The 27,829-nt window shown below is 34.8% G+C and overlaps 3 protein-coding genes across 5 annotated transcripts; 2 read left to right on the top strand and 1 right to left on the bottom strand.

The window, feature by feature from the left end:
- Nucleotides 1–377: 377 nt before the first annotated feature.
- LOC138327638 (cytochrome P450 2H1-like) lies at nt 378–7,055 on the top strand. Of its 2 annotated transcripts, none has more exons than XM_069273902.1 (4): nt 378–810; nt 4,325–4,834; nt 5,056–5,496; nt 6,020–7,055. In XM_069273902.1, exons 1-4 carry the CDS (start codon nt 444–446, stop codon nt 6,199–6,201), a joined length of 1,500 nt encoding a protein of 499 aa, XP_069130003.1. In that variant the 5' UTR covers nt 378–443; the 3' UTR covers nt 6,202–7,055. The 2 variants fall into 2 exon arrangements, with proteins under 2 accessions (XP_069130003.1, XP_069130004.1); XM_069273903.1 differs by lacking the exon at nt 378–810 and adding an exon at nt 2,606–2,983.
- A 4,759-nt stretch (nt 7,056–11,814) lies between these two features.
- On the top strand, nt 11,815–19,417 carry LOC138327642 (cytochrome P450 2J4-like). 2 transcript variants are annotated; one of them, XR_011209079.1, is made up of 5 exons: nt 11,815–12,214; nt 12,475–12,990; nt 13,362–13,802; nt 14,467–17,758; nt 17,802–19,417. XR_011209079.1 is itself a non-coding variant. In XM_069273908.1 (4 exons), exons 1-4 carry the CDS (start codon nt 11,875–11,877, stop codon nt 14,646–14,648), a joined length of 1,479 nt encoding a protein of 492 aa, XP_069130009.1. In that variant the 5' UTR covers nt 11,815–11,874; the 3' UTR covers nt 14,649–19,417. The 2 variants fall into 2 exon arrangements, 1 of the variants encoding a protein (XP_069130009.1); XM_069273908.1 differs by having other exon boundaries at nt 14,467–19,417.
- On the bottom strand, nt 15,967–27,465 carry LOC138327641 (sorting nexin-25-like). The gene is made up of 13 exons (XM_069273907.1): nt 27,360–27,465; nt 26,961–27,080; nt 25,640–25,790; nt 25,158–25,345; nt 24,253–24,393; nt 23,388–23,543; nt 21,954–22,061; nt 21,226–21,359; nt 20,862–20,927; nt 20,353–20,499; nt 19,395–19,576; nt 18,264–18,364; nt 15,967–17,608 (listed from the first exon to the last, which is right to left on the bottom strand). The coding sequence occupies exons 2-13, from the start codon at nt 26,985–26,987 to the stop codon at nt 17,519–17,521; spliced, it is 1,491 nt and encodes a 496-aa protein (XP_069130008.1). The 5' UTR covers nt 26,988–27,080; nt 27,360–27,465; the 3' UTR covers nt 15,967–17,518.
- Between the last annotated feature and the right edge of the window lie 364 nt (nt 27,466–27,829).

Consider the following 27,829-nt stretch of genomic DNA (forward strand, 5'->3'; position numbering starts at 1 on the left):
AATCCATCGGTTGAACATATACATCATTACAGTACATAATATTCAAACGGTATTCTATAGAATACAAATCTAAAAGTGATCAGTAGTTCATTTAAAAGAGCATAACTAACTAATTAATTTGTGCTGATAACTTAGGTATTTTACAGGTAGTTATCTCATTCTTTTATTGTTTCTTAGTAAACATTAAAAACAACCGCGTTAAAATTGCATATCATTTACGGAAACGAATGTCCACAAAAACAATGAACACATATAGAACACACATATGTTAATTGATTCATAATTCACCCAACGTCCGCACTAACAATATGTGGGAAATTCCTATGAAGTTGAGGGAAACCTTGATTGATTATCTATTACAGAGCGGTATCAAATCTGTCGAGGTCAAGATGTAGAACGTTCCGTTACCAGTGCACAGGTTTATAGATATATCACGACACACCATGCACTTTAGTTTTCTGAATATCACAACTTATACCAGCGATATGGAGGTGGTATCTGTCGTGTTGTCTCTTGTCGTAATATTCCTGGTGTTATGGAGGAAACAGCGAAATAGTAACTTCCCTCCTGGACCTGGGGGGATCCCAGGGTTGTCGGGGATAAAACTGATGACGTCGGACAAACTTCCCACCAGAATTTTCCGGAAATTGAGGAAAAAGTACGGAGACATTTTCAGTGTGCAAATAGGAACTCAGCTAATTGTTGTTTTAAATGGTTATGATATGATTAAAGAAGCTCTTGTGAAGAGAGCAGAAGACTTTTCGGACCGTCCAGATACTACACCTAATCGGATGGTTGTTAAAGGCAGAGGTAATATATATTGTCTTGTGTATGATTCACCACTGACAAAAGAAGTAATAACATCTTTCTCATAAAATGTTCTTGTAACTACTAGAATAAACTTTACTGCAATTCGATTGAAAGAATTTGGTTGGCTTTATAATTCTTGTTGTCCAACACAAAAGTATGAGTTAGCCAGGCATCAAGACAAGAGTAATCGATAACGACAGTGAGTGTTTGTCTTTACGCGTCCGTATATGACAATGGTTGTTAATAGGACATGAATTAATCAATGTAATGTTTGAATTAATATGCGCCAGCATAAACATGAAAATATTTCATTATATGAGTAAGATGTTAGGTAAAAAGCCGTTCACTGTCGGTAAATGTGATGTATCGGCTGTTATCTAAATGTGTGTAATCATTTCGGGGTAGGTGCATAGTCATAATCCAATTGCAAGTGACACCACTGTGTCAGAATTCACGAGAAACCAGTGCGCAATAGGAATTCCCTATATTAGTTACTATATCTTAAAATTGAGAATATTAAGCAAGTTTATTTCATTTTTGTAATGCTAAATGTTATATCATATCGCTGAAACTTTACACGTGTCAAATATGTCACGGTCACCTGGACACTGAAAAGTTCTAACTATGCACCAACTCCCAAAATGTCTACACATAATCCAATAACAGGCGAGACAAACATCATGTGTACTGACCATGAACGTTTACATGTTTATGTTGGCTCATGTATCACCAGGGGCGGGAAAATATGTCACTTGATGAGTTGGAGTAAGGACAAATTTTTACTGTCCACGTTATCCCTTACATGTAGGTCATGCCAAGTAAAAAAAATCATTAGAGGTTGGACAAAAAGGATAAAAAGGTTCCTCAACTAAAATTGATAAAGAGTGCTTACATCTCATGTCACATGAATATGTCAACCCGACTCTTTCCATGGTAAAACTTCGTTTTGGATTAATCGAACATGGCCGCCACTATTGCACGTTTGAGGTGGGTGTCAATTTTAATTAATTTGAGGATGACAAATCGGTTGGTGATACTTTTGAAATCATTAGATGTCAAAGTAAGCTTTATTTTATTAAGAATGAAATCTTAGTTCAACAGATTTGTCGAATAAATGTCGAATAAGGTATAAACTCCGATACATTACTGATGTTAAGCATTACAAAGAATCATTTAGCTCAATTGATACTTACTTAAATTATCGTGTTTACAAGAAAAGTTGATTCAAAATGTACAACAACGGATAAAAACTATCCTATACAAATGCATGTCACCATGACCTAGGTCAGATGACCAAAAATTTCATCAAACGGCTTCATAGTTATTACGATAGCTTATCCTGAAATTAGTTAAATTTGACATTTCAATTATATTTCCTGGCCAATCCGTTCCAATATTATGTCTATATCAACATTTAACTTATTGCTATGGCGTCCATGTTGGCTTTTAACAGAAAACGAGGTTTGTTATAAGGGAATTCGGGTGAATTTTTTATGGGGTTTGGTGTACCTTTACTGAAACCAAAACAGTTAATATGTCTTTGTTAACATTTTTGTCAACATTTTTGTTTGAGTTTCAAAGTTGGTGGTACCGATATTTATAGTATCAGGTGACAAATAAATACATCTTCACCTCAATTAAATACCAGCGGTCGACTTCACTGACATTAAAAAGAAGTACAGCCATATAATACAGCATAAAGCATGATAAATATAGGATAGACGTACTTCGTGACAAACCACTCGCTTCGTCTGGTACCTATATCCGGTGTCCTACAGATTTATATAATTATGTAATGAATACACGCTGCGGAAGGTAAATACAGGTTGATACCATTAGCCAGGTGAGATGGATGTGTTGGTGATCTCCCTGCTGGTTTCTGTGATTGCACTAATTCTGATATGGAATACGAAACGCCTTAACCTGCCACCAGGTCCAGGAGGTGTACCGGGGTTATCGGGAATAAAGACAATGAGGTCAGACAAAATACCGATGAGAACTTTTCGGAAACTGCGGAAGACGTATGGAGATATTTTTAGCGTTCGAGTAGGGACACAGCTGATCGTTGTCCTCAATGGCTATGAGGTCATCAAAGAAGCTCTTGTGAAAAGGGCTGACGAATTCTCAGATAGACCAATTCTCTATATTAACCGTGTATTTACCAGAGGCAGAGGTATTTACTAACTGAAATATATATGTAAAGGTTATGTATATAGTATCTAACAACACAGGTCAGTGGTTATACTGATCTAGATATGCAATGTGAGTATTATTAATAAACTTCTTAATTTTAACAGCAATCAGATAATACAGAGTAACTTGTCTAAACCGGACCCTGTGTAAACAGTGAATTTTTGTCAATACCGACTAATTTGTGTGGCCCCGGCATATAGACAAGCACTCTTATATATGTATAATTCAGAGTGTCTGTATAACTAAAAACATAAAGCCTGCTATTACAGCTACAGTAGCTCTTATAAGATAGAAATTTGTGAAATTAAGATTTTGCTTGTAACGAGCATTTTGATTGGATTAAAATTTACTTGATCAATCCATATAGGAAAATGACGTCACCGTTTATAACGTCAATTGTGAACGGTTTATATAACGGCGTAATGAATTCATAGTGTGTGTGTGGGGGGGGGGGGGGGGGGGGGGGGGGGGGGGAGGATGAGTCCAAAAATGAATTTGTAATTTTGAAGACAGTATCTGTAGGATATTTACTTATAAGGATTTTTTTTATATATTTTGAATGATGGAGATATTACACAAAACCTGCAGTGTACTGTTATCACAAACCCCTTCGGGGTTTATTTAGACTACACTCAGATTTTTGTGTTACAAAAAATATTTTCAAGCTAATCCTTAAATGATTCAATTTAGCCTGTAACGAGCAATTTCATTGGTTAAAGCATTTCCCTTGTCGTTGCTGTTTGTAATGTACGTTGTTTCCGATTGGCTTTGATTACGGCGGACTGATTTTTATAGATGTTTTGAAAAGGTTATCGTTGCTAAAGCGAAAGGCAGGTACTAAATTGAATATATTTTTTTATGTTACGGAGATATAAACAAAAATCTGAGTGTACACTCATCATAAACCGCTACTTGGCCTATAAAGAATACACTCCGGTTTTTCTGTGTATTCTCTGAAGTCCTATATTAAAGATTAATCGCCATCACGTGTTACATGAATCCCACTGCTGTATATTCAACTTAGTTTTACTTTCAGGGTTGACATCAAGCAAAGCCTCAGACCTTTTTGTAACTTTCCATTTCATTGACACAGATCTGTCCAGACGTTGTGCAATAAATCGGATATGAGTATTCTAATCGGGTAAAGGCTGTGGTTATAACTTTTCAAAGCCGAAGTCTGGTTCTGTAGGTTGTCGACTGTTCGTTTGTTCGATTCACAATTAACACTGCGTTATCAATATTGGATAAGGTTGAATGTCAATCGTTATAATCAACATCTCGCTGATTTGTGTCGTTTTTAAATGTCATGTATTTTTTTCAGGTTTACTAGGAAGCTCGGGAGAACACTGGAAACAATCACGAACCTTCTCCTTAACGGCCCTAAGAGAATTTGGATTCGGAAAGAAATCACTTGAATCTAAAATCAAGGAAGAAGTGGATATATTTTTGGATGTTATTGGAAAACAGAATGGGAAGCCATTTGACATTAATGCCCTGGCGCATTCGAGCGTGTCTAATGTTATATGTAGTATCGTATTCGGACAACGCTTTGATCACGACGACAAGGACTTTAAGTGGCTGCTAAGTAAGATAGATCTACAGTCAGCCAGCCCAACAAGTCTCGTGAGCACGTTCCCAATACTAAGATTCCTGCCGGGTGATTTATTTGGGATTAAGACATTTCTTAAGAACTTGACTGAGCTAAGGGGATATTTCCATACGTCAGTAGATAAGCACAAAAAGGTGTTTGATTCGAACTCGCCTCAAGATTTAATTGATGCTTTCATCAAAGAACGACCGAAGCATGATGGGGACGATCCTGTTTTCAAATGTAAGTACCCGTATTGTGGTAATAATTAACTATACAAATGTATATAAAACCATTTTCATCCAGAAAATTTCAATAGATAGTTAAAATTAAATTTACATAGAACTCAAAAATCGAAAAAAAATGAAATAAATTGCAAACTTAATTTGATCCTCTCATTAAAACGCACAATACATGTTTGCATTCCGTAACAAATCACTATCACCAATGTTACCATATTTTAGATGATAACCTAGACTTCATAATCCTCCATCTGTTTCTGGCGGGGACGGAAACCACAACAACATCCATTCGCTGGTCCATTGTCTATCTACTCCGAAACCCGGAGATACAAGTTCGACTGTTCCGGGAGATAGAGTCCGTGGTCGGTGTGTCCAGGTTACCGACAGTTGCGGACAGACCAAACCTACACTACTGTGAGGCCTTCATCACGGAAGTCCTCCGCCGTTGTAATATAGTCCCACTGTCATTACCCCACGGAGCAATGAAAGACATTGATTTCAGGGGATACAGAATCCCTAAGGGCTGTACGATTCTACCCAATCTAGATTCTATCTTAAGCGACCCGGAGCTTTTCCCAGACCCGGATAAATTTGACCCCACCAGATTTTTAGATGCTGAAGGCAAATTCTGTGGCGCTGAAAAAGTCGTTGCTTTTTCCCTTGGTAAGTTTTCCATGATTTATAATCATGTTATAAAAGTATCACCATTTAGATATTCTTCTGAATTAGAACAATTACATTCTCAATACTAGTAGTGGTATGGTAATGAGGAGCAATACACAGTATATTATAAAACTTATCCTGATTAACGTGTCATTTGGATACAGCATGGCAATTAATACAGCAAGCAGGAGGATGTAATATATTCCTGAATTACAAAATGTATGTATCAATAATAATGCAGTTTGTGTAGATTCGTGTCATTATAATGTACTTTAGTGATAGATATAATATATATTTTTTCTGAGTTCTGGATAATTTCATCAGTAAAATATTTGAGGGTCACAGTGCTATTTCAAGAATTAATACAAATTAATTATTGGTGTGATTTTTAAGCACAAATTAGTAATTTCAGCTAAATAGGTCAAACAATTACCCAAAATGGATGAAAGTGTCCTTCTTTTAAATTGTTGTAGTTTTGTCACCACATCACTTTTAACCATTGGGTGCCTGTCTATATCTCCAGGGAGACGAGTATGTCTAGGGGAGGCTCTGGCGAGGATGGAGATGTTCCTTTTCCTGAGCTCCTTTGTCCAGAGGTATGAAGTGGTGCCTGCCGACCATGATGACCTTCCCTCTGAGGAGGGTATTTTCGGCATCGCCTACGGCCCGCACCCGTACAAATTCCGGGCTATAACGAGAGGCTAATACCTGCGACCAGTGTTACCATCTAGAAAACATTCACAAATTATATTAGTATGATTGTGGAATAGAAATTATGTTAGTAGTATGATTGTGGAATAGAAATTATGTTAGTGTGATTGTGGAATAGAAATTCCGTAACAAATTACATTAATTAGCGTTCGAAACTAACGCCTGTCCGTCTGCCCGTTACCGACTTATAGTCCAGCAGATAATTTTTGGCATGTAAATGTAGCTGGTCCTTTGACATGCAAATTTTGGTCAAAATAGAAGATATACAAAGCAAAAAATCACAAAAGAATTGTAGAGGCAGTTTTTCTTTTGGTAATATTCTGGTTTATTCAACTAATATCAATTGGACATCGAACATAAAAATAATTTTAAGTAGACCCGTCTTTATACATTATGTCGATACGTAGTTTCATGCCTAAACCAAGACACTTATATTTGTGCTTAACCATTATTTTTAACTATAAAGGGGAAAAAAGAGAATTTTCATCATATTTTAAAGTGAAAAGTCGGGCAAAGGAATACTTTAAAGTCGGTAGAAATGTTGTTAAGATATTTAGTATAATTTCTTTTGAAATAGAAAAATAAAATTTCTAATCAAAATAGCTACGAAATTAATTCATATTGTAGGAATCCTAAAATTATAGGAATACTAAAACGTCCTCCCAACTGGCTATGTATGTGTTCACATTTCCACGCAGCCTCACTTTCAAAGAGTTGGGCGAATTTATTTTTAGAACTGTGGTAAACCAATGGTCAAAAATAGACAAAATAAGCAGACCTTGACCATCGTTTTGATATGTAAGGATTTTGGAAGACCAATGACGCATTTAGACTTATTTTCTTTGTCCGGCAATGACGCATTTAGACTTGTTTTCTTTGTCCGGCTGTTCACTTTAATGATTGTACATTGTTCCTCATTACTATACTTTCGTTATATCTTGTACTTTTATTGATGTTTATATATCTACAAATGTATCTGCGTTCTTATTGTTTTGACGAATGAGAAAAGTGCCTAGAAATGACTAATCATATATTGTACACACTGTTGAAATAAAATTAATGTTTCATCCAATACAAAGATTTGAAGTAATCTGTATCTGTTAATACTTACGTTCATTAGAACCAAATGCTATTCAGAAAAATCAGTGTTGCATTTTTGGTAAATGTCCAGAGCTATTTTGTATACATACGATATATAGTGCGCATGTACATTCTTGGATTACTACATGAGTGATCTGCATGCAAAAGACACATGTCATTGTTCATTTATCCAGAATTAATATATTGGATAAAAATATTAGGTAATTGTATTGAAGATTTGTGATATACATTATTAAATCTTCGTTAACTAATTAATTAAATGACACTTCAGAAGTCATAATGTCATATTGTATAATACATGTACAGCTCATAAGAAACGTATACTAGGTTAAAGGTCAAACGTAAGTTATAAATTACTGCATTCGTATTGTACAATGGCAAACGGCTTCCCCTCTGAAAATCCAGAATCCATGCAATGGGTTCAACAACTGCTATTGTTATATGACTGTGAGTTTTGCCGTTTTCTGATTGGTCTAGACCACAGGGATCTGGCACGAAAATTTTTAACCAATAGTATACATATATGTATTATAGTATCAAGGGTACGAACTCGGCGGTCGAGAAAAACGGACCTATTTTTTTAAAACCGTAATTATTTTAATAAATGGGTAATATACAACATTGACGGATATCTTACCTTAAAGAGAAATAATTTATCTTTCCAGTGAGTGATTGATGAACAAAATTGGCCAAGTATTGACGAAGTTATGGCTTGATGAATCGGGAAATTTACGAAAAATATGCTAGACCTGTAGACATTTCCCTGTCCGGTCTAAATGTCGTCTCGGCTCAAATGGGTACCTCAAAAACCAAGCCAAAATCACAAAATCTACGCTTGTGGTGGTAAACAGTACCCATAACTGTGTTCATCCACAATCTCCTTTGGAGGTGTCATGACCCGAACTTTGTAGAAACTCCATTTAAACATCGTGTAGCTTACTTACTTTAACCGTCACCGCCATGTTCTTTTTTCTCTCGGAACCCTTCTCGACTTTACATATCGTGACTATATTATGCAAATTATGTATTGTTGTGCTAATGCGTAAACTCGAGAAGCGTTCCGAAAAACAAATGAACATGGCGGTGACGGTCAAAGTAAGTGAGCAGCACGATGTTTAAATGGAGTTTCTACAAAGTACGGGTCATGACACCTCCAAAGGAGATTGTGGATGAACACAGTTATGGGTACTGTTTACCACCACAAGCGTAGATTTTGTGATTTAGGCTTGGTTTTTGAGGTGCCCATTAGAGCCGAGACGACATTTAGACCGGACAGGGAAATGTCTACCTGGCACATTTTTCATAAATTTCCCGATTCATCAAGCCATAACTTCGTCAATACTTGGCCAATTTTGTTCATCAAGCACTCACTGGAAAGATAAATTATTTCTCTTTAAGGTAAGATATCAGTTAATGTTGTATATTACCCATTTATTAAAATAATCACAGTTTAAAAAAATAGGTCCGTTTTTCTCTACTGCCGAGTTCATACCCTTGATACTATTATATATAAATATATATATATGTATACTGTTAGTTTAAAAAAATCGAGCCAGGTCCCTGTGGTCTAGACCGCTCGGACAGGTCTTGACAAAATGCAATGTCAACCTGAGACCGATGAACACCTGTCCAAAGGTTAACATTGCAAATCCGGTAACCTGCCTATAAAGAGACACAGGAAATTCCCTGTTTCTTCCACATTTTCGACCAATTGAAATAGAGCATTGCCGATCATCGGGCAATAGCCAAATCAACAGTAGGATTAGGAAAGATATTTTACCACATTTTGAATGTAGCTATATGTTAGAAAGTTATATTGTGAAGAAGTACAGCAGAAGTACTAAAAGTACCAGATACGTTGATGAAGATGTTTCAGATATTTTGTTTAATTAGTTATTGCGTTGTCCTTGATTCAAAATTAGCAAATCTGGTATCATTGTATCGTTTATATCACAAAAAAACCTATTGACTTTTTGTAAGTTAATACGAGGAATTGTTAAAACCTTTGAAAGGTCCTTCGGCCTCGGGGAATATCACCTTTCTCAGGTTTAACAATCCCTCGTATTAACCTACAAAAAGTCTTTATTTGCGTAGTGATAAGACCCTGGGCACCACATTGTGCAGGAAAGGACATCCCTTTGGAAACGCGTTTTATAAGTTACGGGTAATAAACATTGATTTCATGTTTCTGCAATTACATTACAGAATGTGCATTGACGCATATTTGTCGAACATCATAAGACGTGAGAATGAATTGGGAAATACCATGGCTAGCACAGGGATACCATCACTGCCGTTATTTCCATTCCTGGACTACATTGTAGGTCATAGTAAAAGTGAAGACAGTTCAGGAGAATCACAGGCCTATCCTGCAGAGATAAACAAAGCCACAACCACAGTGTACCGTTGCTCAAATATGTTGATATACATCGAAGGACTAAACTATCCGTTCATCTGTTGTCTCGCAGATGGGTGGATATAATAACAGTGATAATCACCCCTTGAGTATCGAAGATGCCGTAGAAACAGACTACGAACATCGTCATTAACCAGGGAACTGACGCCATCCGCGATCTTGTGTCGATGATCCGTACTACATAGTCATTTAAAAACGAAAGTGTGAAAAGTACAAAAACATATTCTCTTATTAAATATTCGTATAGTTTATACAATCCATAATGTTATCCCTGATAGTTAAAGATACTAGAGGAAAGACGTAAGGATTAATGACATCAATGTGAAATTACAATCTGAGACAAGGTTAACACTAAATGTATCTAGGTTATAATTTATTCAATTTGTACAATGGCACAGGGCTTCACCTCTACAATTCCAGATACCATGTAATGGGTTCAGGAACTGCTTAATATATTACAATGGGCACCACAATGTGTAGGATAGAAGAACCTTTATGGAGAAATCAACTAATATCATAGATATTCATCCTCTACCCCTTCAAATAGCAGGAAAAGGATACTTGTTCTTACGGTCGTGTTTCTCTGCTGTTCACTTGATAAAATAGATTATTAGATTAATAAGCTTTGTACATACACTAGCTAGGCAATACACTTACTTCTGATACACTACGCCCACAAAATTATCAACAACTTTTATAAAGAACAAATTACAAATAAAATATTAATTTTTGTTGATGAGTTCATTGGCCAGGGGGAAAACAAACGATGAAGGTTTTTTTTTTTAATTTGGCTGCAGCGACATATTTGGACGCGAAATTATACCTGTATGTTTTTATTTCAGTCTTCAATTACTTTTGCATTTTCTGCAAAGGTTAGGAATACTTTTATATAAGTTTTCAAATCAAATTGTCATTAATAACAATACTCAATGCTGCTTTCTGTAAACATAGTGTAGTAAAAGATACGAAATGTAATAAAGTGTATATAAAACCGAAAACAGCTTAAAGTATAAACAGCTTAAACAGTATTCAGTACATATAAAACTGATGTTAGATTTACCATCACTTTACCTATCACAGATGTCAAAATTTCGAAACTCATCACCAAATACATAGATGATATTCAATGTTTCTTGATGAATAAAAGAAACTCCATGTGGGTTGGAAAATATAAAGGTTTCAACCTCATGGGATGTAATATTACTTATTCATCAAGAAACAAGGAAAATTATATGAATTACGTTTTTAAGGTGTCTACCCTAGGTCTATACTTGGCCTACTGATAACAGTGCGTGTATTTATATATAATGCAATATCTATTTACACTCCCTTTATATTTTCATTGTTTCGGAGGTCATGCTCACGAAAATTTCAACTGTGATATTATCAAAAAGTTTAGTTGCATTGTATATTATCTCGAAGCCGAATCGCGAAATTTTGATTTGCAAAAAAATTAATTGTTCTAGTTTAAAGGCCCTCAACCTTTCCGAAACAAAAGTAAAACAAGTGAAATGTCTACTGAAACATCAAATAAATGCAAGATCTCCTCCGCATTCAATGTTAACAGTGAAGATTTATTTTGCTGTTTTGTCGTCTGGCGCAGAGATAGTCAGCTAGCGCGTGGTAATTAGGACGACGACGAAAGTAGAAGACGACCGGCGTTATGAAAATTAATATGCACTTAAATATTTTGCGAGTCTACAAACTTATCAATCTCGTTTTATATTCCCATTTTGAAAATAAAACACCGTTTCAGAAAGCTTGTGGGTCTTCATTTCAGGTAAATAATGTAAAGCGAAAGTATTGACTCGCAACACTAACAGGCTAAACATTATCTCGGACCGATTATCATCTTATCGTTAAATGTACTGTACAATCATAAGATTATAAAACTATATATGAAGTCCTCTAAAACTGTATACTATGAGCGTATGATTAGACACAAACAATGAGGGATTACGAGTACGTTTCCTGTAGACTTGAGTTATGGGGAAGTAACATGAAGGGCTATTGTTAACTTGCATGCCACTCATAAAGCGAACGGATATGATAAGTGCAATACTTGATCGGTTACCATCAGCCAGTTTTCAGTATCCGGGAGCTCACAGGCCTAGAGTCTTCATTTATTATCCGTACGACCGTGGTACAACATGGCTGTACTGGAGTTTCTGGATGTCAAAGTAGCACTTGTTGTTTTTATTGCGATGGTGGTTAGCATAAAATTATTAACTAAACGACGAAACCTTCCTCCTGGGCCATACGGCTGGCCAGTGTTGGGGAGTATTGGACTGATGAAGACAGGAAAACCTACAGATATCTTCAGGAAGCTTCGTCGGAAATATGGTGACGTGTTTAGTATTCAACTTGGCACCTTAACGGTGGTTGTCATCAATGGCTACGAAAATCTCAACGAAGCATTTATCAAACGAGCAGACGACTTCTCTGATAGGCCACCTACCTATGTCATCGTAGAACTTTCAAAAGAAAAAGGTAATAAATGGTGTTTCCGACGAATTGTATTGAAATCAGTAATACTGTGATCTAATTTGTAATTAAATTATAAAAAAAAGAAATTCTGTTAACTTCAGAAAAAAATATCGCCACGTTGTTTCAAAATAAAATCATGAAAAGAAATGCTTCCATCTATTTTATAACTGTATGCCTTCGAGGGGAAATGAATAAACCTTATTTACCCTTTGATACTTTACAACAATTGAATAGACCACCTAGTTTCCGATATATTCATACAGGTTTATTGGCAAGCTCAGGGGAACTGTGGAAGCAAAATAGAACATTCGTCCTCAAAGCCTTGCGAGAATTCGGATTCGGAAAGAAATCCTTAGAAACAAAGATACATGAAGAAGTTGACATTTTCGTCAAGTACGTAATGGAAACAGGTGGTAAGCCGTTCGATATCAGCCGTATCATCCACGTTAGTGTCGCTAATGTGATCTGTAGCATTGTGTTCGGAGAGCGGTTTGAAAATAATGATGAGAGATTTGTGAAGCTAGTGTCCCTCCTAGATGAGGCTGCGACAATCAACAAGCCAACAGGATTGATCAGCTGTTTTCCTGCTCTGCGACATTTGCCAGGCGATATGTTCAAAATAAAAAGATTCCAGAAATTATTCAGCGAATTTCTGAAGTATTTTTCAGAGCAGGTACAAATGCATCGCGATACTTATCACGAAAACGAAACAAGGGATTTTATAGATGCCTTCATTCAAGAACAACATAGATGTGGACCGAACACACCGGTGTTTACAGGTAACACAGAAAGTAACAAACCGTAATGTTCTCTTAATTGTACAAGTTAATTACACTCGTCAAGTTTATGAAAATATATCATCATACAAAATTCATATGATACTAGTCATGTAGTAAGTAAATACAATCTTGTCAGGTTTTCGTTTACATGACTTTTGTACCATGAACGACTATTCCGTTGCATTTCCATGCTTCACTTAACGTCGTCGTCACATTTATGGCCATTTGCATCACTGGAAGTTCATATGATTAGACAAATCAGCAGTCTTGTGTACATCAGACAAACTTCGACAGGTCATAATATATTTTGCGACTTTAGTAAATTAGTTATTTTACCTAGCTATCAACCAAACATATATTTTCTTCCACAGATGATAACCTGTTGATAACTCTGTTGCATCTGTTTGCTGCTGGTACAGAGACCATAGCCACTGGTGTTAGATACAGTATCCTGTACCTACTCCACAATCCACACGTCAAGGAACGAATGTTTGAGGAAATCAACACTGTCGTCGGCCAATCGCGACCTCTGACCGGGGCGGACAGATCCAACATGCCCTACACAGAAGCGATGCTGACAGAAGTTCTTCGTTGTGCCAATATAGTACCGCTTTCAATCCAGCACGGAGCAAGGAGGGACATTGCATTTAAAGGTTTCGTAATCCCCAAGGACGCCATGATCATCCCAAATCTGGACTCTGTTTTAGACGATCCCAAAGTGTATCCCGAACCGGAAAAGTTTGATCCGTCACGATTTCTGGATGCGGAAGGATCAGTGGTAAATGATAAGAAGATGATCGCATTTTCCATAGGTAAGTATCTGTAATACAAGTACCGAAGTAATCTTTGTTAATCTAGGACTTGAAAATGGGTACCATTATTTTCTTACCAATTAGAAGAAGAACTGTTCACAATGCAGCACAATACAATAGAGAGAATAGTTGATATAAGCTTAAGCATGCTTTATTCCAATCTGCAACATCATTAATCATTTTATGATTAACCGTTCTTCTGTAAGCATATTCTGAGGCCTGATTCTCTTCCTTTGATAAATGTTTGACTTGTCTTTCATTACCAGATGGCTGATTGAGGACACAAATAATGTTATCTCCTCAGAACGACATACTATCCCAATCAATTAGGATTGTAAACAAAATTTGTAATTCCGCTCCACTGACATGTTGTACGATATGTTTAAGTTGTATTGAGGTAGGAATTAGATGTCTAATATGATTATTTTGTATCTCAATATACGTTAATTCACCACATAATTGCCATTGACAAGCTCATGTATACACAAGATTAAAATATTATAACGAGATATATACCAACTCGTTGGCATTAATTCATTAGTCGGCATTACAAGATAAAATTATTTATTTGTGCATTCTCAATCAGCTATCGTGTATTTTGGATGTGAAATCGTTCAATGCGCGAAATTGAGTGATATATATTAATGTTTACTATATTATACAGGTAGACGCGTGTGCCTTGGAGAATCCCTAGCCAAACTGGAGTTATTCTTATTTGTCACGTCACTTCTCCAGAAGTTTGATCTACAACTTGAGACCAGTGGTGTATTTCCGTCACTGGAGGGACGACTTGGACTGACCAACAGTCCATTACCGTATAACTTCCGTGCCATTCCGCGCTGTTAAGGAATTTCATTTATCGCAAATATTTTTTATACTGTACAGTATTCTATATTCTAAACTTTGATAGTATTATTTCTTATCTAAAAATCGTATCTAACGTACATTTTATTTATAATATTGTGTATAATATGGTACTGTTAACGTTCTTATTTTGACGCAATCACATTTTCGATCAAAATTAGTAGGGAACAGATTAACAAATGAATGTTCAAACAAGTATTTGCTATATTAACAACACACATAAAATTCGATGAGCGTTAAGTCTTTCATATTATAGTGAAGATGTTTTTAAAATGCGCCACCGCTGACAGAGCATAAACGATACTCATTATTTGATGAAAAAAATGCTTTTAACTCATGTAAATGTATAATTAACACACACAAATATATATAAATGACTTCTTTGCTTCAGGTGCATGCGTAACCAGTACTTCATTTCATATAGGCCATAGTATCATGGTCTTTTTCGAGAATTTTTTTCTATTTTTAATATATTTCATCTTTTAGTGAAATAGAATAAGAAGCTTAAACTTTTCAATGGTGGTAATGGTGATCAAGTAGATACTTATTCATCTACGTCGACTATTTATCGACCGAGAAAAAGTACCATTCGTCAGAGGTGCAGCATCTTTAAGTGTTAAAATATGATAACAGTAAACAATGTACGTTTGTCGTAAAGCGTGTTCCATTTAGCGGAACGTTCCTGTTTTTCCGGGACGTCTTCCATTTAGCGGAACGTTTCGGTTTTTCCGGACGAACCCGACGTTCCGCTAAATGTTACTTGACGTTGCGCTGGAACGAACCGGTTTGTCTGGCACGTCTTATTTGAGGGTTCCAATTTTGAACCAATATGACCGCTAGTGAAAGGTGTTCTAGTCTAATTACAACAAAACTCTGCATTTATGTAAAAAACATAATTTACGGTTTCTCCGCACTTATGGGTCCTTTTTACTAAACCCAGCAACTGAAATCGTATGTTTTGCAGATATTACGACTGAACTTTTCAGGTTACATCCGTGAAAGATGCGTTTTTTATCAACAAACACATAGATAATGACCGAGCAAATTGAAATTATCGTTGTTACCATTTTAAATACGAAGCATATCATTTTCAATATAATTTATTTGCTACTCGTATAATGCCAGACTGTTGTCCGCCATTTTGGATTTCACGTTCTTAGAACGTGAAAGAACCGTGAGTGTTTCATTTAACGAACCTGTTCCAAGTTGGCACTTTCAGAAAATCAACTTCTATTATTTGTGTATAATTTCCACATCTAGCGAGTAGTCAAGACAAGTATTAACGAAAAACAATGACCGATTTCGTTTGATTGTTTATTGCACAAGTCCCATTATAACATGTTTATTAAATTACAATTACGAACAATGTAGTCATCAATAAATGTGCATGGTTCCTGATTTCACGATTTTCTCGATAAATATCAAATGATTCACTGCCAAAAAAAAAAATTCAAATGTACTCTTATTTTATATTGGACGAATATCATCAGAATTTTCCCATATACCGTTTCCATAGTCTTCTAAATAAAACACTTGTGAAATGCCAAAGCCTGCAGCCAAACCACAGACCTTCATTTAGACTACACATATCAAGAAAACAATATTGGATTTCATGAATGGAAATTTCTGATAACATTGAACCTGAAATATTTTAACATTTTCTAATACTACAGCTGTAGAATTTAAGAGATTTAACTATTATTTATTATAATACCTACAGCAATATAATCTAAGAGATTTAACAATATTTAAAATAAGAAATACACAGAAACCTATCACATGTGCATAACATAAACAACAAAAGTCATTTAACATTTCTCGCTCCAGTATAAAAATATTCCTTCTTCTGATTAACTAGTCATTCCATTTTATGTAGTTGTGGTATATACAATAATAAACTATGGAATTAATTGCAAAATTTTGATTCCAGTAGGTTCGTAAAAGGACTATTTCTGAAATAAATAGGAGTAATATTCCATTTTGATCGATCAAACTTCATTTCATTCAATCAGTAATGACGGTGTGAAATAAAGGGAACTAACTCCGATATATCAGAATGAGCTTTACTTTTGAGTTTAGCATCGTTACTAGTTATATCCTTCCAGTCACTAAGGTGTGTATTTCATCTTTATACCTATAACGTAACAAATATAGCAAAATCAGGTAACACATATGTGACCTTGTAATATTAAAAAAACATTCATCATCGTGGAATGTCATCATACTCACAAAGTAATGTTATATACATACGTCATATCATCAAAGTACAGATCATTATTCTCACTTTCTTTCATAGAAGATTGGACAATATTCCATAATCAAATAACAATGTAAATGTAATATGTCCAAATTTCTTGACATGGTCGACATTGTTTGAATAATTTTCGTGTAATATGTCGTCATTTCGTTCACAGAGCATAACATAACATAAGACGCGTCTGCATCTTGTAACGAAATGCCGTTTTCAGTTGATGTTTCTAGCTGTGGAGAAAATGCAATTAAACTAAATTACAGTGAGAATAAAGAAATCAAAGGTGACCCTTAAGGAGATGGTATCAGATCATCTATGAAACGAAGTGAGAAAAAGGATCTGTATTTTAATCAGATTGATCAGCATTGATAAAAATGTTATGATAGATGTAGTTTATTAAAACAACATGGGTTGATTTATAAATAATGTTCAATGTAAATAACAAGATGGCTTCCTTCAACATTTAGGAATGAGGCTACTTACACTGTCATTTGGTCAATGTTTTTGTTAAATCAATTATTTAAATACCACCGACCATAGAGGGTAACATTTTATGCCTTTTACCATTGAAAATGTTGAATTTTTAACACAGACCCATCCATTATAAGGATATCACTTCTGTGGATGACATGGGTGTGTCAGCTTCATTCAATTCGGGGCAAATTTCCATCAATACCACTTCTAACAGGATCTAAAAGTGAACATAAATTTCTTTTCAACCAAAACCATCCAAACAAAATTCTTAAGTATTTAGAGTTCTGAATAGTTATTTGTTTTAATCAATTACAAAATATATCACAAAAAAATTATCTTTTAAAAACTTCAATTTCTTATATTCGAGGTTATTTCCTATTTAGATTGCAGAAAAATACTTAATTCAAGAGGTTATTTCCTATTTAGATTGCAGAAAAATACTTAATTCATTTTTTTGAACATATATAGAAAGGCCCACTACCTTACCTACATGGCTTTTTATTTTTTTAAATGGGAATGTAAAACAAGATTAATGTTTTTTGTAGAGTCGCTTAAGTTATTAGCTTACTGTTAATACTAAACTTGCCATCAATTCAATTAAAATAAATAAAATATAAATTTTCATAATGGAGGTTGTCTTATGTTTCCCACCGTTGTCCTTATAACCTAGCATTAGTTGTATATCACTTCGCCAGACTGAACTGAATATCCACTGTTAACAAAGATACCACTGGGTATTCTGGATTATTTTGGTGTTCTTACGCCTTTGGTATAAATTATTTTTTCATGTTATTGTGTTTAAGAAACTAATGAATTTTGTTTCGGAAAGGTAGTGGGCCTTTAAAAGATTTTTTTGGCAATAAAACACTCACATAAAACAGGTGCTTGTTAAGCCGAGTATCTTGCAGTACTTCAAATACTTTGATAGATCCTCTTCTGGCATTATTTTCTCCTAGCAGTGACTTTAAGGCATCTACAAAATGAAAATCAAAGATACAAAATAATCTGGGGACCACTTTCACAACTTATATATGTCCATAACTAGTCTGGGACATGTCTTGAAGATAACAAATACTTTATTTAGTAAGAAGTCCACTTAAAACTCCTTTTTAATACTGGTCAAATACTTGTGTGAAATCATGTATGAAATTAGATCTTTCTCTTCTTTTCAAGCTTCAATTAGGGGAACCTAAATGTGTTATTTGAGAACAATCCCTTCATTACTTTCTGAGAAATACTGGTAACAATGTTTTACTACTAAAATCTAAGATGGCTACCTGGCAGCCATCTTGTTGACTGATTGGTCCCAAGACGCAATATGCACAAATATGGCTCTAGGGGAGCCTACATATGAAATTTGTGAATGATCCCTTCAGTACTTTCCGAGAAATAGCAATAACAAGCTTTAACTATCAAAATCAAAGATGGCTACCTGGTGGCCATCTTGTTGACCGATTGGTCCCAAAATGCAATATGCACAACTAGGGACCTAGGGGAATCTACAAATGAAACTTGAGAATGATTCCTTCAGTACTTTATGAGAAATAGCGATAAAAAACATTAACTATCAAAATCTAAGATGGCTGCCTGGCGGCCATCTTGTTGACCGATTGGTCCCAAAATGTATTATGCACAATAAGGGCCCTAGGGAAACCTACATATGAAACTTGAGAATGATCCCTTCAGTACTTTATGAGAAATAGCGATAACAACCTTTAATTATTAAAATCCAAGAGGCTGCCTGGTTGCCATCTTGTTAACAGATTGGTCCCAAAACGCAATATGCACGGCCAGGGCCCTAGGGGAAGCTACAAATGAAATTTGAGAATGATCCCTTCAGCATTTTCTAAGAAATATCGATAACAAGCATTGTTAAGACGGACAGACCAAGGACGAAAAGTGATTTGAATAGCCCATCATCTGATGATCTGACAAAAATTTTGGAAACTTTCAAAGCATTATCAAAAATACAGAGATTTCATGACTTGCTTCAATAAAGTTACCTGGAATGTTTGTCAGAAACTTCTCCTTGGCCTCCATCCGAGTCCTGAATTTCTTCTCGTCACTTTTGGCCTCTGTATAGGGAGCTAGTTTACCTTCTGGCCACATGGAGTCTTTAAACATTCGTATGTAGTAGATGATCATTGGCTCAGAGAATATCCAATCAACAGTATCCCTCAACTGTCTGTCATGAAAAAATAAAACCCAACTATGACCATCATATTCAGTACTCCCATAACAAAAGAGTCGACTTGTCAGCCAATTTCTTATCAAATGTTACTTTTCTGACTGTCAACACTGTTAGAAACAACAGAAAGTTTCAGAAGTGTTTTGTCATGCTTTACTGCTTAACATTGTTGTAATACATACATGTATAAGGCTCCATTTTGCCTAATGGTACCAAAAAAATGAAAATACTGTTATATGTTTTAAGAAAACGCCATTGTCTTTTGATGCAATAAATACACTTTCATTTTTTTTTTAATGTTTGTCAGAAACTTCTCCTTGCCATCCATCCAAGACTCCATTTAGTAAATACAATGACTAATGTGATTCAATATAATATTATATTTTATAATTTATAACAGTATGCTGACTGCTATAATTTGGTTTGGATAAGATTCCTTCCATTAATTCATCATTCATTTAACTCTTTCGCCACTGCATTTCATAATGGACTGGTCTAGTCTTTGATTATGAAGAATCTAAATGTGGCTTCGGGGGCGAATGAGTTAAAGGGAAAATTAAATCATATACTTACTTTTTCATACTTTAAATGTTTAAGCACATGTATATTGTATTTCATCAAAAACTATTTCTGGCTTTACATAACCTGTAAATAGTTTTAAGCTGAAATATGTTATAAATGAGCAGTCAAAGAGTGATAGGCATTTGAATATATTGACATAATGGAATAACTTTTTAGAAAATATTGTACATAATCGTGTTTGGTTAGCCCACCTGTTTATGGATCTGCCAAAGCTGACTTCTACAAAGGCAATGAAACTTTTCCTCAGCCACTTAAACATGCCTCGTAGCTCAAACACCTCGTTCACCAGTTTATAGAATGGTTCTGCTATGGAGTCCTTACTTCTGTCCAGTTTAGAACTACAAAGATTACATAACAACATAAACTACATCAATTAACGTGTCAGTTCATTTGTATAAGAACTTCATATTAATATATTGTTTAAAAGTCAATGAGTATAGATGTGAATCTCGTCGTGATAGCACATATTTACTGTTCCAGATGCAGGAGCAGTTTCAGTAACTGTTCAACAAAATACAATTATCCAACATACGGTACGATAACTTTAAAAGAGTCCAATTCAATTAGAAATGTTCCACTGGTAACAGGTCATACTTCACACTGTGTGTTATGCCTCACTTAACCTCAATACTGGATCACTTGAAGCTTTCCCATGATGACTATCAATTTCAATACAATCATGGTAACTAGTTTTGCTTACCTGTCATCTCCAGAAAACAACAATTCATCTTCATTCTCATGGGATTCCTGGCCAATTTTAGGAAGGCTGAAGTATAGAATACTCAAACATTTATCTTTAATTTGCATACATATGCATGCCATGTATTTTGATTATATCATGATAAAGATAAAAACTGTATGTGATATTTTTTAAAATGAAAAATAATATTACAATTGAAGCATGTTCTTGACAGCTCCTGCAACAGTCATATGAATCGGAATATTTTAAGAGCATTTAGACGGGACAAACTGTATCAGCTCAGAATTGAAGTCACAAACTTGGCATAATAAATACAATTAGAATGTTAAGGAAGTAGCGATCATTGATTAGGGTTTTTTGCTACCTTTTAAGTAAACTGTCCAGGAAGAATGTATTTTTCTTCGCTGCTGTCTCCTGCTGTTTAAGGTAAGATGGTGTTGGAGTTAAGAATCGACAGAGAACTTCACTCTGAGCCATGCGTTCATCCTTCATCACCGCCTTGAGTCACATCATTACATGTATTATTACATTTGAATTACATTTATGTCACAGTAAATATAGAGTCACAGATTGAATACAAAAAGTCCATAACAATATATCAGTTGTTCAAAATAATATATTCTAGTTGGTCTAAAACAGATGTAATCAGGATATTTGGCAGCCTTATACAGTTTTTAAATACTCAAAGAAGGAAAACACCATATAACCAAATCAGAAGAGGTAGGAACCTGCTTTAGACAAGAGCATCCAGTTGACCCTTGATTTTTAGCAAATTCAGGAGTCAAATTAAAATTTCTTAGAAATCTGAAGAGTCAAAACATATCATGACAAATAGACACATGTTTCAAACTCAAGAGTCAAATCTGATTTTTGGGAGTCAAAAACATACTCTCAAGGGTCTACTGGATGCCCTAGCAGACAAGGGCCTGATTTTACAGGATAAATTGTATTTAAATTCAAGATGTTAATATACGTGCATCCCTTTAATCTCTGCTTAAATATACGTGCATCCCTTTAATCTCTGCTTAACACAAGTCAATTCTACCAATTACTAACTTAAAATCTAAAAAGAATAAATCAACAGAGACTCACACTGAGATATTCATTGATGGCGGTTTTACTCTCCTGTATAAACTTGTCATCAACAGTTGTAAACCTTCCAATGGTAGGCAAGTCTTTCTTCTTCAACCAGGATCCAATCTGTGGTCAAAAACGTTTTTTATTTCAAACTTTAAGGAAATGTTGCAAAAGTTCTATCCAAAACTTTAAAGTGAACAGTTGGGCAAGGAAGGCTAAAGTTGGTTAAAATGTAGAACAAATATACGTACCCGGCCTACTATACCTTTCGGCAGGGTACAAATTGGTCCCTATGTGTCGTAGTGGAGCACTGCCTCCGAAAATCACTCGGGCGTAGTTTTCTATACTTTTTTGTAGGTTTTCAATTATTTTATGCATATACATGCATTTACATATCATTTTTGTCCAAAACAAACAAAACTACCATTCTTAATATCTACCGTACCGGCCACAAGACGTCAAATTCACAATTTGTGGACTTACTGTATAAATTCCCTTCAGAAAGACCTTCATATGTATTATGTAAAAAAGTAATGCCTCGATGAGACTTTGATATTTTATGTGGTTCACTTTTATTGCCTAGTAGGTAAGCGATATCAAACAAATACGATAAAATACAAACAAACGTTTTATAATGGTTTGCATAATCATTACTTTGCTCTATTAGCAGTAATAGGCACCAATTGTAGCTCTAAAGACGACACCATTTTCTGTCAAAAAGTCTTTTGAGCTACAATATTGCAGCTAGTTAAAATGGTGTGAATGTATCCAGTATAATTTCTGATGGAATAGAAAAATAAAATCTCCCGTCAAAATCGCTCTGCATGCGAAGAAATTAATTGATATTATAGGAATACTAAAACGTCCTCCCGGCTGGCTATGTCCATGGTTACATTTCCACGCAGCCTTGCTTTCAAAGAGTTTATTTGTAAAACTTTTCAATTATTTCAATGGTCAGAACTGGGAAACTAAGCAGAACTTGGCCGTCGTATTAATATGTGAGAACTTTTGGAAGGCCAATGAACACCTTTAGACTGGTTTTCTTTGCCCGACTATTCACTTTAAGGACTGTTGCAAAGTTTGATAACAGACTTTAAGGAACCGTTGCAAAGTTCGATCCAAGTGCTTTAAGATGATATCTATTTATTATGTTTTTAACTTAGTACCAGAATCCATGCATTAACTGATATGAAATTTCAGGAAGATTTCTCTGGACATACAAAAAGACTTTCTGAATGATTTCAAAATTATTCCAAAATAGAAAATACACAATAAGAAACCCAGAGGAAAGAAGTTATAAAGTTTTAAAAACAAATATCTTTTGAAAATATTTATGGGTAACAGACACAGAGAGTACAGGAGAGACGACACACCAATGGCTAAAAGTAAAATTGAAACATAAAGAGGTAATGTGCTGAAGCTTATATGATTTACACACTGATGAATTACCTGAACAAGTTGTCTATGCATCTTTTGGAATTCTGGGAGTGTGCGGGAGACAACCCATCCATGGCTGCTTTTCTGGAGGTTTTGACTCATACCAGACCCAACTAGGTGTATTATCAGCACAAATACTGGAGTCTTCTTCTCTCCTTCCTCCAAAGTCTATAGACAGCATAATTTACATTTCTATGCATCAAAGATGATTGAAGTGAAGAATGGAAAGATATTTAAAAAAAAACCCAAGAGATCCAAAAGGGATCTTGGCACCCACAAAAGAATGATATATGTCTGACAATGGAAAGAAGGATCTTTTCTCTGCTTTTCAAGCTTCAAACATCAAACTCCAAGATAGCCATCTGTCTGCCATCTTGTTGACTGATCAGTCCCAAAATGCAATATGCATCATGATCGTCCTAGGGGAACCTACATATGAAATTTGAGACGGATCCTATTGGGACTTTCTGAGAAATAGTGGTAACAAATATCATCTATCAAAATCCAAGATGGCTACCTGTCGGACATCTTGTTCACCGATCAGTATCAAAATGCAATATGCACAACTATGGTCCTTGAGGGGCTAAGTATGAAATTTGCGACAGATCCTTTCGGTACTTTCTGAGGAATAGCGGTAACAATAATTGCTAAATGACGGACAACGGACCACAGACGAAAGGCAATTTGAATAGCCCACAATTTGTTGATGGTGGGTTAAAAATTGAGTTTCCATTTAAAATATTTGAATGTTTGTTTGTGTGTTTGTATACAAATTTTAAATTACTGAACAAGAACAGACCTCATATTTTAACTCTGAAATTTTATTATTTTTATATACATCAAATGTCCATAAATTTAACATAACAAAATGTTATACCTCTGTTTCATATACATGGGCCCGCCACTTCCCTTGATTCTCACACCACATCTGCATGCGGAGGATATGTGCCTCTAATTGCTTCTTCTCGTGCATTAGGTTTTCTCTTTCCTTCTCCATATCCTTCTCTACTTTACCAATCTGTCAATAAAATTTTTAATACATACACTAATTCCTACATGTAAAATTTCCAAGAGGAAATGTAACTTCCAGAATTCCCAAAAAACTAGTACTCATTGATCATGGTTAATTACTTTTAATTATTTTCACAAAATACAAATTTTAGCCTTTTTCAAATATTTTGCGGACAACTGTATACAATGTTCAATGTCATTGAATGCACGATTGTCAGAGATATCTTGATCACAAATTTATATAAATATTCACAAATATGTCAAAAATACAAACACAAAATATTGCATACAGGAAAAAAAAAAAGATTTATTATTGTGAATAATAGTCACATGTGTATACAGTCATTTTTTTTTTTTCATTTCATTACGGTGACCTGAAAGAAGGAAACTGTTCTATCTGGTGAACTCTGATCCAACCAATTTCACTCTGATTTTCAAAAGGGAAATACTGTCTTAATCTTTTTTTAATCCTCCATTGGGATACTATAAACCTACTTACTTTGACACAATCAAATTTTAAGAGCAAAAGCAATCTTTAACAAATTAGTGCAGATAATTACTAATCATCACCATGACTATATTCAAGATGTACAGAAGAGGCAATTTGATAGCTCAATCATATTTTAGTACAAAATATTGTAGTGTATAGAGTTTTAATTTTCAAATAATCCTGAGTGATTTGAAGTTTTAAGTACCCTATACCTTAAAACACTATCTGGTGATTAGATATATCACCACATACAGGTAAAACATCCAAAGCGATAGGTTTACCTTGGCATCATCAGTTTTCTTTGTCTTAAGAGCCTGGATCGCTTGTGTCTTGTTGCGGATCTTGTCGTCAAGTGTCTCCAGTCTCTGCTGGGCTGCGTATGACTCGCTAGCAAACAGATCTCCGTCATCAGAGTCGTCCTCATCTTCTGGTTCCAGGAAACTCTCAGTAGGGCCAAAGAAAAACTGGTCTGTTTTTGTAAAGACAGTAAGACAATAAAATTATAGATAACAATTAATGTTCAAATTTTGACATGCATATAATTGGACCACAGATGCATTTGCTGTGTAACATCACAAACAAAACAACAATAATAACCATGTTTACAGTGTATATGTGTACATATATATGAATGAATATTTTACAAATCACATTGATAAATACGGAAAAATAAAGATATCAATTTTTTTTAATTTTTTTTTTTAGTGGGGTGGTGTGGAGAGGTTTATTCAATGATAATGATTTTGTTTTAACACTATCTCGCCTTTTGAAGATAAAGACGCTGCCTCCATTCTCTCATCATCGTCACTAATAATAAACCGGTAGTAAATATCACTGACAAGGAAAGATGGATAGTGATCTTTCTGAAGCACCTGGTACACTTGTTCTTGGGCTTCAAAGAAGGCATCTGGGCCCTGGTCAGAAAACAGAAAACAATAATGCAATTTGTTCTAAATAATAAAATGATTCAACTGAAGTTTTAATTTAAATCTTAATGTTTAAGTTGGTCATTACAATACTGTAAACATGCATACATATTTTTAAAAGTGCAGTCAAAGGAGGGGTATCACTTTGGGCTGTTTCACGGCCACTCAGTGATAAGTAAAATATTTTGCATGGAGATACCTTAGGGTAAGCTGCATATTGTGTGCTAATCAGAATATCCAATTTTTCGGCGATCATGGCAATTTCAGAGGTCAAAAGTCAAATGGTGAAAATTCACATTTTCATTGTTTAAGTCCTAATCAATGAATTATCAGAAAAGATATAACATTTTTTGCAGTTTTTTCCTTCAAATTTTGGTTTTGTGAAGTTCAGTTCAGAAAACTGATGAAAAATTCAAAGTTCAGGTCACAGTGACCTAGTTAAGTATTTGTTTTATTTAAGCATTAAAAACTTTAATATTTTTGCTAAAAACTAAGATTTTACAACAATTTGATAGCTTGAAATTGATGTTTACTACTACATTTACATGTGGATCTTGCCATAACCTGCTTAAGATATTATTACATCCTAGGGTCATATTGGCTAGGCCATGTGCATAAATTAGGTCATAGTAAATGAATGGTACCATCTGTCCACTAAACATCCGCTGGTTCCCCATGTTTTAAGCAAGTTTTTAAATTATTTAGCCTTGTTTTGTGAGTAAATTTCAAGCAACACTTTCACTGAAGGTAGGATGTTACAATTGTGCCTGCTGCCCCACTGAATAATTGTAAAAGGCGACTAAATTTGAAATCTTAATTTCGCAGTTTTCTAGGTGAACATACTTTAATTTTTTAATCATTTCAAAGCTTCAGACTGACTTTTAGATCTTTATTTTGATTCTGAGTGATACCCCTCCTTTTAGGACAAATGTGAAAATCTGTAAATTATTATTTATTAGCATGGTTATAAATCATTGAAATAACACAATGAAATACCAGAAATACCTTTTTACAATTTTAGCACCGTACACAAATTAGCATTTCAAATACGTTGATAAAATAAAGCGCTAAAATTAAAAAAGTTACTTTAATTGATATGTTAAACTAGAATTAGGTTCAAATGTCTGCATTCATCAAACCAGTGTTATGGTCACTTACCGTGTCCCCCTTGAGGAATGTCTCCATTGTTTTTATGAGTGATCGGTCAGTCTTGACCACACTGGTAGCACTTGTTATATACTGGTAAAAGATGTCACTGCCCAGTTGGTGATGGTGTCTCTGTGGGTGAAAGAAAACCAGATACCATATTTGACTCAATAAATGCCCCATCCTGATATTAATAAAGTGATTTCCACACTTTTATTGAATTTCTCAGCAAACTCATCCTGTTTGTTTGCACTGATAACCATTACCATGGATCATTTCAGAAGCAATCATTTCAGATGCACTAATTTGTTATTAATGCTAGTCTGTAAAATTATTCTTGCACTTAAACATAAAAACCCACTGAAACCTGTACAGCAACACCAATATTACGCACAGTACAACACATCTTACCTTGTCAGCTGATCGCAGCTTCTCAACTGCATTCCAAAACCTGGATAAAATCAAAAATAATGCAATTCAAGATTTGATTACATGATCTCCATTAGATAAAATTCAAAATTACTACACAATAATACATAAGTTTCCTCTATGTCTTCCTTAACACAGTCATACTTTAGTATATTACATCTGTGATGCCATTTCATGATAGTTTTTTTCAGTTTATATGTACATATACAGTTTCAAACACAGAAAAAATGAGATTGGCCCAATATTGTATCATTAACCATACCTGCGGTCGTCTTTGCTATCAGAAATTTCTACCAATTATATTGATATAATGTCTTCAGCAATATTATAAGCATGTAACTAGTCTATTTTAATGTTCTCCTTATGGCTATGAGAGAAATAACAAATTGGATGGTCAATTTGTTCAGTACCTTCTTGCATCAAAACAGCACCAACACCTACATCGCTGGCGT

This window comes from Argopecten irradians, chromosome 7 (assembly GCF_041381155.1).
Source record: "Argopecten irradians isolate NY chromosome 7, Ai_NY, whole genome shotgun sequence".
NCBI classification, from domain to species: Eukaryota; Metazoa; Mollusca; class Bivalvia; order Pectinida; family Pectinidae; genus Argopecten; species Argopecten irradians.

Excerpts from the sequence above, each read along its gene's own strand:
- LOC138327638 (XM_069273902.1), top strand. The coding sequence starts at position 444 with ATGCACTTTAGTTTTCTGAATATCACAACTTATACCAGCGATATGGAG. Across the intron at positions 811-4,324 it reads GATGGTTGTTAAAGGCAGAG|GTTTACTAGGAAGCTCGGGA; the intron begins GTAATATATATT and ends TATTTTTTTCAG. Across the intron at positions 4,835-5,055 it reads GGACGATCCTGTTTTCAAAT|ATGATAACCTAGACTTCATA; the intron begins GTAAGTACCCGT and ends ACCATATTTTAG.
- LOC138327642 (XM_069273908.1), top strand. The coding sequence starts at position 11,875 with ATGGCTGTACTGGAGTTTCTGGATGTCAAAGTAGCACTTGTTGTTTTT. Across the intron at positions 12,991-13,361 it reads GAACACACCGGTGTTTACAG|ATGATAACCTGTTGATAACT; the intron begins GTAACACAGAAA and ends TTTCTTCCACAG. Across the intron at positions 13,803-14,466 it reads GATGATCGCATTTTCCATAG|GTAGACGCGTGTGCCTTGGA; the intron begins GTAAGTATCTGT and ends TATATTATACAG.
- LOC138327641 (XM_069273907.1), bottom strand. The coding sequence starts at position 26,987 with ATGGAGACATTCCTCAAGGGGGACACG. Across the intron at positions 22,062-23,387 it reads TGCATAGACAACTTGTTCAG|ATTGGATCCTGGTTGAAGAA; the intron begins GTAATTCATCAG and ends TTTTGACCACAG. Across the intron at positions 17,609-18,263 it reads TTAACAAGCACCTGTTTTAT|ATCCTGTTAGAAGTGGTATT; the intron begins GTGAGTGTTTTA and ends GTTCACTTTTAG.